This window comes from Camelina sativa, chromosome 5, assembly GCF_000633955.1.
Source record: "Camelina sativa cultivar DH55 chromosome 5, Cs, whole genome shotgun sequence".
Lineage (NCBI taxonomy): Eukaryota > Viridiplantae > Streptophyta > Magnoliopsida > Brassicales > Brassicaceae > Camelina > Camelina sativa.
This window is the reverse complement of record NC_025689.1, coordinates 3,228,957-3,240,274: the sequence shown is the minus strand read 5'-3', so window position 1 is coordinate 3,240,274 and position 11,318 is coordinate 3,228,957. Positions and strand designations below refer to the sequence as shown.

The following is an 11,318-nucleotide window of genomic DNA, read 5'->3' as shown; positions in this document are numbered from 1 at the left end:
AAAGTAACGTACAAAGCATGAAAAAGTCAAAAAGATAGTCATCAAGTTTGAAAAATGATCAATTTACATGCTCCTATAAAACAAGAAAGCTAATTATAAGGAAGCAAGACCATAATTGTGTATATTCTTAATATATGAAATACCAAATTTCCTATCACTTTTAAAATACTATTAAAAAGGATTTGCTTAAGAATATAACTTCATCTATGTGGTATTTTTCATAAGTGTGATGTTTTTTTGCTGTATAAATTGTTCATATTTTTATATTATAGATTTTTTAAAAAAAAATTGGTACTTTATTACTCATGAGCACAAACACAATCTTACAAATATAGGTAAACATGATGAATAATATGCATGATTTGCGTTCATCGTTTTAGTAAATTGATAGTACCACCACACCTAAAAGGGGTCCAAACTAGTTGCTTCATATCACAATATCCTATTTTACCAACATACATAAATATATGTGGATTCACACTATAACTCGTGATTTATTTTTCTTGTATAATATATAATCATTTTCTTTTGTTTCCTATATGTCTAATCAAACATACACGTTACTACTAAACATATATTGACAATATTATAACTCGGTTGGTAATGCAACTAATGCAGTTTCCCTGTTAAAATTAACAAATCACGTATTAAAATTCAATATTAGCTATACAAAAATCAAAAGCAAAAGTGTTAGCCTAAACCTGTTAGAGACAAGCGTTTTGTGTTGGAGAAAAAAAATTTGGTGGATCCAACGTAAATATGATCAAATATCAATGGTTAATTACATCACATCAAACATCGTTTTTCTTATAATTTTAACAAAATATTCACAATACAATTGTGTGTAAGTATATGCATCATGATTATATGCATGTTAGAAACGTATGTTCCTTGAAAAAGGTTCAAAGTATTTATATTCTTGTCTCAACCACCTTATTAAATTTAAGTAACGTCTCTATCTCTTTCTGTGGAGTCGTGTTACGTCTTTCTAGTTTGAGATCTTCTACTATTTGTTCTGTTCAAGAATAACACTTCTCGACTATGGAAGATGCTGGTGATCATTTACGGTGTAACGATAACATTTATAACGACGACGAGGAGCGTTTGCCGTTGGGCATTATGATCGGAAAGCCAACATCCACGGCGGAACCACAGCCGCCGCCTCCTCCACCGCCACCGTTCTTGGTAAAGACCTACCAAGTGGTGGAGGATCCGACAACAGACGAGGTTATATCTTGGAACGAAGACGGAACTGGCTTCGTCGTGTGGCAGCCGGCGGAGTTCGCTAGAGATCTTTTACCAACACTTTTCAAGCATTGCAACTTCTCTAGCTTCGTTCGCCAGCTCAATACTTACGTACGTCTATGCTCTACTCTTTCAATTAAGCAGTTATAACCGTATTTATGTTTGTTTGAGTTTACTAGCCCTAAAATATTTTCTTGGGTAATTGAACCATGAACAATTATCAACTTGGGTGAATGATAAAATGACTACACCTTTTTCCTCTGCTATCAAGTATAAACACATAGCGAGTGTTATTTTTCTAAATATATAATAACGTTTTAAAAAAAAAGAATAGGCTGAATAGCATAATATTTCTCTAATTAACATGTTAGTTAATATATAAAGTAATATTTTCATTGAGGAATAACACTTGTATATATAGGGGTTTGTATGTACGAGGATTTGCATAATGGCATTGATGAGTGGTTACAAAAATCTTATAGGGATTTCGAAAAGTAACGACGATAAGATGGGAATTTAGTAATGAGATGTTCCAAAAAGGGCAAAGAGAGCTTATGAGCAATATCCGAAGAAGGAAAAGCCAACATTGGTCACGCAACAAGTCTCATCATCAGGTTGTACCAACAACGACGGTGAATCAAGAAGATCATCAACCGCTTGGGGTTGAGCATCACCACGAGGATCAACGGTCTTCCTCCACTTCCTCGTCTTTTGTATACACTGCATTACTCGACGAAAACAAATGCTTGAAGAATGAAAACGAGTTATTAAGCTCAGAACTCGGGAAAACCAAGAAGAAATGCAAGCAGCTTATGGAGTTGGTGGAGAGATACAGAGGAGAAGACGACGAAGATGAAACCGATGAGGATGCTAATGAAGAAGATGATGGGCTTAAGTTGTTCGGAGTAAAACTTGAATGAAAAAAATCGCTATATGAAACCAATTTCTTCAGATTAATTGTTACAAGTTTTACATCACTATATATAGTACTCTTTTAAGACATGCAAGATCAGAATTACATATGTCCGAAAAATCTCGGATTCTGACTGTGTTGTATTGATTAAGCTTCGTGTTCAAAACATGGTATATCGTGTGTATTAGTGTATAGGTAGACATATAAATTAAGAGCACAGTTTCTCATATACTTACTAGTTACTGCGAGTTGGGGTATCCCGGAAACCCTAACTTCTTTTACACTGCTTATCTTTCGAGAGAATCCTTATTTAGGTTAATCTATTTGTTGTTTTTGGGTTCACTTGGCAGGTTCTTGGAGATAAATTTGTCATGGGAAGATAGATAATCAATGCATTTAATTATGTTGTCTGGTTACTGATTTCTCATCTAACTTAAATCATCTAACAATGTGTGTGGCTTACATACGATTCATCATTTGACTATGTTATCTGGTAATTCTAACGATTACTGGATCAATCATTATTACATAATCTATAACAATGTGTGGGGTGGTAGTAAGATTCAAATTTCCATATAGAAAACTACCTCAACTGTCTTACTATGTTTGAACAATACGTTTGAGATCTTCCTAGCATTTATTCCTAATGATTAATACAGTTTTTCTCAAAGATTCTTACAAGTTTGCATATATATAATCTTTTAAGACATGCAAGATCAAAGCATGTCCGACAAATTTCGGATTTTGTGTTGTATATTGATAAAGTTTCATCATGGTCAAACTATGAAACATCGTGTATATATAAACATGAAGAGCACAGTTTTCTCATCTATATACCATATTTACAACCATGTTGGGTAAAAATAAGATTATGACTTTGATTAGATATCTCTTCGGGCTGTGGCCACGAAGGGTTTTGATTATACAAGCCGCAATAATGGTATCAGTATGACAGATCACTGGTTATGAGTTAGCTGCAAAATGATTGAATATGGTCTCAAGTGTGGATTGACTTATGCTGTATTCAGCTATTCCCAACCGATTCCTGCCATAGAAAGAAGCAAATTTCTTTCCTCAGACTTACAAAGACTGATTTGTGTGGATCATGGAGTATAAACAGTTAAGAGAAGAATGTCTTACCGGTTTCTTTCAAGGTGTCCAAATGCATCCGCAAGTGACAATCCTCCTTCTCCAAATGGCAACTGCAAGATAACCCACAGAGAAACATTGAGCACAAATCCAAGAGCGATCTTAGAGCCAATGGGATTTTGTGTTTAATTACCTGGTACTTAATACTCAGTCCATTGCAGCTTTTGAATGTTGCACCGGGGAACGAAGATTGTATGAAACAATCCAAGGCTGAAAACTTTTCTTTGGTTAGCCACCACTCGGCAAATATTGGAAGTGGAATACCACCTGTTCAGCATCAAACGGAGAAAACATATTTTATGCTACAATTCGTGAAACAAGGCAAAATCTAAAAAAGTATGTAACATGTGTGCTCGTACCATCTCGAAACAGCTGCTCTGATAACTGGTCATCGAGTCGCACATTTTCCTCAGGCATGGGAGGTACTAGAGTACTCACTCTCTGCTCATTACCAAGAAACTTGGCAATGCTTTGTACCATTTCTGGAGACAAACTGATTTCTGATGCTGAAGCCGTATCAGGAGTAATAGAGTCAGAGACGCCTATACAAACTTCGAGATCGCCCAGTAAACTTCTAGGCTGCGTAGGAACGTTAAAAAGCCACTGCTGAATCATTTGGCAAAAGTTCTCCAATTCCACAGTGCTGACTTCGTTGGGTTTGACCTAATTTGTAAGACAGCCAACATTATGCACAAGCTTTGAAAAATGATCCTTCCTACCATTGAAACAAAACAGCATTGTAAAAAAGTACCTCTAACTCAAGGTGGTTTCCGTAGCGTGTCTTTAAGTGTTGCGGACTACCTATGCATCTTAGGCGGCCTCCTACCTGTAATTTGAGGAGTGTGGTTCTGTGAGGTTGAAAGATTTAAAATCTAACGCCCTAAGGAGTTCAAAAGGAGTTAAGAAAATACCATGATCCCGATCCTAGTGCAAAGTGCTTGAGCTTCATTCATGCTATGAGTAGTCAGAATGACCGCTGTCTTTCCACTCCTTGTCGACAAGCGGGATATCACATCCCACATGAATCTTTTGGCAACAGGATCCATACCTGAAGCATTTAACAAAAAACACCAAAAACTTGAGTAGCTAAGAGCTAGTGTAGAACAGAGAGGAAGTCCTCGTTAGTGATTCCAAATTCCAACTGGTCAGGCAAGTCAGCCAAAATTTTGATTTGGTTATACCTGTAGATGGTTCATCGAGGATGACAATAGGAGGATCTCCAATCATTGCAATAGCAACGGATAGTTTGCGCTTGTTTCCGCCGCTAAGCGTGAAGGATGGCTTGTGCGAATGTTTTAACAAGTCAAACTCGACTAACTTTTCCATAACCACCTGTAATTAGATAATACATATCAGAATTATCCAATTAGGAATTTCCACTAGTTAGATATATACCTAATAGTATAGTTGTGATTTTGGATATATTTTTGAATCTTATCCTAGACAGTAGAGAAAGATGATTTTGTTCCAATGTTGTGTAGGTATTTAACTTGGCCAAAACCTATACTACTATTGGGGAATCACAGAACTCATCAAGACGTGTAAGCAAGCATCAAAAGTCAAATCTGAATATGTACCACTTACATTATCAATTCTATGATCAACTACTCCTTTGATCCTTGCATATAGTTCAAGGTGCTCCTTCACAGTCAAATACTCGAATAAAGCATCAAACTGGGGGCAGTAGCCAATCTGAGTAGGAGAGACAAAACAGATTCAAACATTTAATGTTAATTCTACGGACTCAGTGAGATTGGTAAAGTCAATGAATTGACATACATGCTGACGGATAGATTTGGGACTCGCTACTATGTCTTTGCCAAAGACGAAGGCAGTTCCACTAGTTGGGGTTTCTTCTCCTGTTACACCCAAAGAAGTGAAAATAGTCAATGCTATTGCTTCAGAAATTGCAGTTGTTTATTTAGCTGTCATTAAGTATTTAAGATAACAGCTCCACGAATAGTTTCCAAACACCAAGGAATCACAATATACCAGATAACATAGACAAGGTAGTAGTCTTCCCAGCTCCATTCGTCCCTAAAAAGCCAAAACATTCTCCTGCTTGGACCGAGAAAGTCAAAGACTGTACAGCTACTTTTGGGCTCTGATGTTTGCCACCAGGATATACCTGAAACAGTAGTACTTTCAGAAAAAAGAGAGGCGAATATCTGTTAACTCTTGGCTAAAAAGAGTAGGCTTTAATACCTTCCTCAGGTTCTGTAAGTAGAGCATGGTGTTGTCTGTCAACCCCGACATCACCCTGTCTCTTTCCTCTTGCACGTCTATGTCATCCTCCATATCAGCGGAAACGGCTCCAGTCGAATCCTTGAGAAGTGGCTCTGTATAACTAGAACCAGCACCTTGCTTGAAAGCTTTGAAATTCTGCCACCACTCCCCAATTGAGAACGACATCACCTTTTGGACAGGCACGAGCTCAAGCGCAAGCGTCACAAGGAAGTAGAATATACTCTGTCAAATATAATTTCAGTTATACTTCATGTCGCTATAATATAAATCAACTATAATTTTGTGTCTATCCCATGAAAAAATAACAACAGTAGCATATGATGGATCCATTTTCTCAGGTTTTCAAAGAAGTAGGGAAAAAATTGTTGAAGAACATGGAAGACTCTAACCTCCAAACCCAGGTAACAGATGGACGCTCCAGTGACATTCCATTCGAACACCCCATGACNCAGTTGTTTATTTAGCTGTCACTAAGTATTTTAGATAACAGCTCCACGAATAGTTTCCAAATACCAAGGAATCACAACATACCAGATAACATAGACAAGGTAGTAGTCTTCCCAGCTCCATTCGTCCCTAAAAAGCCAAAACATTCTCCTGCTTGGACCGAGAAAGTCAAAGACTGTACAGCTACTTTTGGGCTCTGATGTTTGCCACCAGGATATACCTGAAACAGTAGTACTTAAGAAAAAAAGAGAGGAGAATCTCTGTTAACTCTTGGCTAAAAGAGTAGGCTTTAATACCTTCCTCAGGTTCTGTAAGTAGAGCATGGTGTTGTCTGTCGACCCCGACATCACCCTGTCTCTTTCCTCTTGCACGTCTATGTCATCCTCCATATCAGCGGAAACGGCTCCAGTCGAATCCTTGAGAAGTGGCTCTGTATAACTAGAACCAGCACCTTGCTTGAAAGCTTTGAAATTCTGCCACCACTCCCCAATTGAGAACGACATCACCTTTTGGACAGGCACGAGCTCAAGCGCAAGCGTCACAAGGAAGTAGAATATACTCTGTCAAATATAATTTCAGTTATACTTCATGTCGCTATAATATAAATCAACTATAATTTTGTGTCTATCCCATGAAAAAATAACAACAGTAGCATATGATGGATCCATTTTCTCAGGTTTTCAAAGAAGTAGGGAAAAAATTGTTGAAGAACATGGAAGACTCTAACCTCCAAACCCAGGTAACAGATGGACGCTCCAGTGACATTCCATTCGAACACCCCATGACTAGATTTGTCTTTGATTCCCTGCCTTAGAAGTGCTAATGAAGCCAATCCATCAGAGAAGCAAAATCCTGGCGATAATCTGAAGAAGTTCTGTAGAAGCATACGAAAAAGAATCAGTTCCTAGTCTTTTCAAGGCTCACCGAGGTCAAGAAATTAGAAGATTCCACACCTTCAGATATAAATTTGCACTAGCAGTTGCTGGAATAAGGCCCATAACAAATGAGATAACCATAAGGATAAGACCAGAGAAGAAGTGGACCATAAGAATAACATTCTGCGATTACAGCAAAAACACCTATCCATCAGTAAAAAACCTCTAACAGTATGAAGTAACTGAGGAAAAAGAAAAAACAAAAACAATATGGGTAAGAGCATAGGGTAGCTAGAAGTTGCCTGAGCCATGCTATGCTCGGTGAAGAAAAACGTAAGACAGTATGTTGATGATGCAATTGCCAAGCCATACTCCAGGAGCATAATGATAGTCGGAAGAAACCGACCTATTCCAATAAATTGTTCCAGACCTAAGGAAAGAAATCAATCATTTCAGTAAGTTTATAGCAAAGTAGTACAATGAAATAGAAGTTCAAATGCAAATGAAAATAAAAAACCAACTTACCAAAAGCATAGAAGAGGATCATTGCAAATGTTGACGGAAATAAGAAACTGATGAAATCCCATATGTATGTTGATAACCAGTATGAAAGAACAGAAACCTGCAAGCCATAAATGATCATGAGGCCAATTTTAGGATTAAAAGTAAGAAACTGGGACTGATAACATGCTTATATTTGGTATTCCAGAGAAAATTTTACCCCACTAATAAGCTGTTGATGCTTTGCTTTCACCTCCCGCTCCTGAATAAAATAAAATCCATACAGAGAGATTCAGAACAAATTACTGATAAAAGTAGCACTAAAAAAATACATTATGCCAAAACTACTTGAGGTTTGACTTTACATACATACCTTAACAATTGGAACAGCAAAGGAGGCCGGGATGAATGAGAACGCAATGTTAACAATAATTGCAGCGGAAAAGGCATCCAAATCCTGCATTGAAAAGAAAATAAGATCAAAACTACTGGTTCGTGACATTTTGTTGATACGAAGAAAACAATTTTGAGAGGAGAAGACAGGGACATTAGAATCTGCTATTTTGTGTCCGAGGAAAAATAAGGTAGAAGCCTGTCGATTTTTGCTCAGACTTTTACATTGGTTCCCTCTTACTGACAATCAGTTTGAGGGATCCAATCAACTCTAACCTATCGCTCAAACTGAACATAATTTCAATAAATATAATATTGATACCACAGAGAGGGAACTACTTTAAAAAGAAAGACATACATGACGCTGTATGTGCTGAGTTTTTGTTGGGGGCAAAGGATGGTTTCGGGTTTGAATTGTCATATTCTTGTTACCCGTAGCAAGTCGGAGAATCGAAGCATGCATAACATTGATGTAGATTGGACCAGCATGCTGACAAGTACCATTGTGTAACACGGTGTATCCTAAACTTCCATCTGGATGCTGGCCATCCATTAAAATTGCCCCATACCTAAAGACACTCACAAGTAGCATTTAGCAAAGTCAGTACATAAAATAGTACTCTGTAACATTCTCAAAGAGATCACCAACGTAGGAAAGTTAAATGTAAAGAAAATAACGTTTTGTCTAAAAAAATGTTAACTCTTTGATTAATAACAGTGTAAGTCATGTCTCAGCAGAATAAAAAAAATATGTTCATTTAGATATTACGAAACAAGAAAATCATACATAACTTTAAAAGCAGAAATTTATATGACCAATGCATCTTTCAGATTGGCACAAATCGATGAGGCAAAGGGCCCTCCCAACTTTAAATGCATACGTTAAATCATGAGAACTTAAGCCCTCACTTCTAGCAAAAAACAGGGGAACCGAATACTAGAAGGCAGCAAAATATAACAAAACACGAATCTGTTAGTGACCTATACATACCTTGACTGGTAGGACTGATCAAAACTAGACATCAGATATTCGCTCATTGAAAGCAGGGTGGGCCCCAACGTGGGACCTGCTGCATCAATTGCATCAGCCAATGCCTCTTTTGGATTAGGAAATTGATATGAAGTATTCCTCAAGGGCTGAATCCAGCCTCCTTCGATATATTGTGCAACCTGCATGCATCGAAGAAAAAAATTGAACACAAACAATATTTGGGTATGAACTCAACTATTGTGCACTATGATCAAAATCATGTAAGCACAAATTAACAATTGAATGTGTAACATAACTAGTGCTTGCTTGACAGCTGCATAAGAGCAAACCCTTTACATCCAGTAACTCAAATAGTGAAACGAATATGTCAGCAAGCAATTAGTTTTCTTATGCCTGTGTAGAAGTTAAGAGAGTTTAAATCAATTTTGATTTACCAGGATTACTGTGATAGTTACTAGAGCGAGTAAAATAACATGCCACCTAATTTTATTCAAACTGCGAGAACATGCCATTCAGAGAAATCACAAAATATAAATGGGACTCAACGGACCTCTTTGGCAATTGGCTCAGACAGATCAAAAGGAATCGGACCACCACCACCGTTGCCGCTCAGGAGAGGATTAAAATATGCAGTTGTCAAAGTTATGGATTTCTGATCAGGATGTGGCTTGAGCTGAAGAAAAAGAAGGCCAAAAAGCAAGAAAACTGCTGGGATGATGAACTGGAATGCCACTGTTTTGCGGTCTCTGTAAGCAGATCTTGCTCTTTTTATAAACAATGCTTTGCAATGCCGCCAAAACATTGACCTAGATATAATGGAACAACCACAACATTGCATGCTGATGAATCCAATGAAAGTCCAAACTGCAGCAACTATTAATCTGCAAGCTTTTGCAACTGAGGTAATTATAACTCCAGCGCCCTCATTACAACTTGATAGCAACTTAGGTTGCATAATACTTTTCTGATCAGATCCAATGCATAACAGAGAAGCCTTGGTATCAGGAGAGACAAATATCTCCTCCTGCTTCTCCTCGATATCTAAGTTACAACCAGCAACTCTCAGAAACACCTCTTCAAGTGTCGTGACAGATATACCATAACTCTGAATACCAGGATAATCTGAGCCATCAATCTCACTAATCTTAGATCTGTCAACAGAATTCTTCATGCAACTTTCGATTTCTCTGAACATGTTTTCAAAACAAGGCAAGGAAGCCAAAGGAAGCTTGAAAGAAATTTCGTTTCCCACCTGGACAATCATCACTTACAAAGATTACGCAAGAAATTTAAACTTATATAAAAGTGGTAACAAATTACTCTAGGGGAAATATCTGCAGCCATAAATATGCTATAATATCCAATTTTTAGGAACTCAGGTCACAATTGGAAGATATTAACTAAAAGATGCTCTATTCTAGAAGCTTTGGACCTTTGCAAAGTATCACAGCATGCAGCAAGGCAGACTCTTTCTTTCATGAAATGTATTAGTTGTTCAGATGCTCTCAATCTCCTTAGAGAATGTAAGTAATATACCTCACTCACACAGGTTGCTGATGGAATGTGACGATGAACTATACGTGCGGCAACAGAGACAGCAGGAGAAGTCTAAAACATAGATTACCACCGGTTAAAGATGTCCTAAATATAAATATTAAAAACATTGACGAAAATGAAAAGAATTCAAACAAACCTTTACAAGCGTAAGAGTGTACCCAACCCCATAGTGATGCTTCAGGAAAATCGAACTGCTTAGCCATAAAAAGCCCCCAAAAATAATTGGTTAAGTGCTTAATGGTTAACTAGAAATTCGGAAAACTATACTTCTGAAAAAGAGACAATTTTTCTTTACTTCTGAAGCACTTTAATATGTCTAGACAGATAGCATAAGCTTGGGGAATCTTTTCTTTAAAAAAAAAAAATGTCTGACCATCAACACCAAATCAAAACACCTTCTACGAGTCATGAGCAACTATTTGAAAAAACCAACTCAATCATATCACTTCATAGTAACTAACTCAAATTAAGCAATCCCATGGTGTGAATGCTTGGTATAATTTGTGTTATTAGCATGCCTTAACAAATGCATCGTTGTTCTTCCTAACTTTAAATGAATTATATTAAATAAAAAACGAAAAGAAGGACAAGCTACAGAAAAAGTCAAGAGTCGTTTAGAAACACTTAACCTGCCACAACACTTAAGAGACCCGTTAGCCATGATTCCTATCCGATCTCCAAGTTCTTCAGCTTCATCCATGGAATGTGTTGTCAACAATATTATTCTACCCTTTTTAATTTTCTTAATTAACTGCCATGTAAGACGCATTGAGTACGGATCCATTCCACTGGTTGGTTCATCGAGAATGATCACCTGAAAGATGAAGCATATTCAACGACAACTAACTAGAAGAAACATACGAAATAAGATGTCTTTGTGTTTCCTTCTCACCTTACTGTTACCTATCAATGCGATTCCAAGTGACAATTTCCTCTTCATGCCTCCGGAAAGTGCCCGTACAAGTGTACTAATTTTATCAGACAATCCCACCTGGAAGAA

At 37.3% G+C, this 11,318-nt stretch overlaps 2 protein-coding genes across 2 annotated transcripts in view; one reads left to right on the top strand and one right to left on the bottom strand.

Annotated features, from left to right (window-relative positions):
• Positions 892-2,245, top strand: LOC104785213 (heat stress transcription factor B-3-like). The gene is made up of 2 exons (XM_010510387.2): positions 892-1,356; positions 1,728-2,245. The coding sequence occupies exons 1-2, from the start codon at positions 1,042-1,044 to the stop codon at positions 2,163-2,165; spliced, it is 753 nt and encodes a 250-aa protein (XP_010508689.1). The 5' UTR covers positions 892-1,041; the 3' UTR covers positions 2,166-2,245.
• Positions 2,921-11,318, bottom strand: part of LOC104785212 (ABC transporter A family member 1-like) — a 14,451-nt gene continuing 6,053 nt past the window's right edge. The window contains exons 17-40 of the mRNA XM_010510386.2: positions 11,211-11,309; positions 10,948-11,132; positions 10,455-10,509; positions 10,298-10,369; positions 9,312-10,013; positions 8,762-8,940; positions 8,129-8,339; positions 7,751-7,834; positions 7,598-7,639; positions 7,402-7,498; positions 7,179-7,306; positions 6,955-7,059; positions 6,729-6,875; positions 5,513-5,776; positions 5,300-5,435; positions 5,087-5,166; positions 4,892-4,999; positions 4,489-4,639; positions 4,219-4,355; positions 4,059-4,133; positions 3,667-3,970; positions 3,441-3,574; positions 3,299-3,360; positions 2,921-3,203 (exon numbers count right to left, since the gene is read on the bottom strand). Coding sequence (XP_010508688.1) covers positions 3,122-3,203; positions 3,299-3,360; positions 3,441-3,574; positions 3,667-3,970; positions 4,059-4,133; positions 4,219-4,355; positions 4,489-4,639; positions 4,892-4,999; positions 5,087-5,166; positions 5,300-5,435; positions 5,513-5,776; positions 6,729-6,875; positions 6,955-7,059; positions 7,179-7,306; positions 7,402-7,498; positions 7,598-7,639; positions 7,751-7,834; positions 8,129-8,339; positions 8,762-8,940; positions 9,312-10,013; positions 10,298-10,369; positions 10,455-10,509; positions 10,948-11,132; positions 11,211-11,309 — 3,639 coding nt within the window. The 3' untranslated portion in view covers positions 2,921-3,121. The remainder of the gene's footprint in view (positions 3,204-3,298; positions 3,361-3,440; positions 3,575-3,666; positions 3,971-4,058; positions 4,134-4,218; positions 4,356-4,488; positions 4,640-4,891; positions 5,000-5,086; positions 5,167-5,299; positions 5,436-5,512; positions 5,777-6,728; positions 6,876-6,954; positions 7,060-7,178; positions 7,307-7,401; positions 7,499-7,597; positions 7,640-7,750; positions 7,835-8,128; positions 8,340-8,761; positions 8,941-9,311; positions 10,014-10,297; positions 10,370-10,454; positions 10,510-10,947; positions 11,133-11,210; positions 11,310-11,318) is intronic.

What these genes read in the sequence shown, in the direction of transcription:
- LOC104785213 (XM_010510387.2), top strand. Translation starts at nt 1,042, where the DNA reads ATGGAAGATGCTGGTGATCATTTACGGTGTAACGATAACATTTATAAC. An exon ending in TTCGCCAGCTCAATACTTAC is followed by an intron (nt 1,357 to 1,727) that starts GTACGTCTATGC and finishes AAAATCTTATAG; the next exon opens with GGATTTCGAAAAGTAACGAC.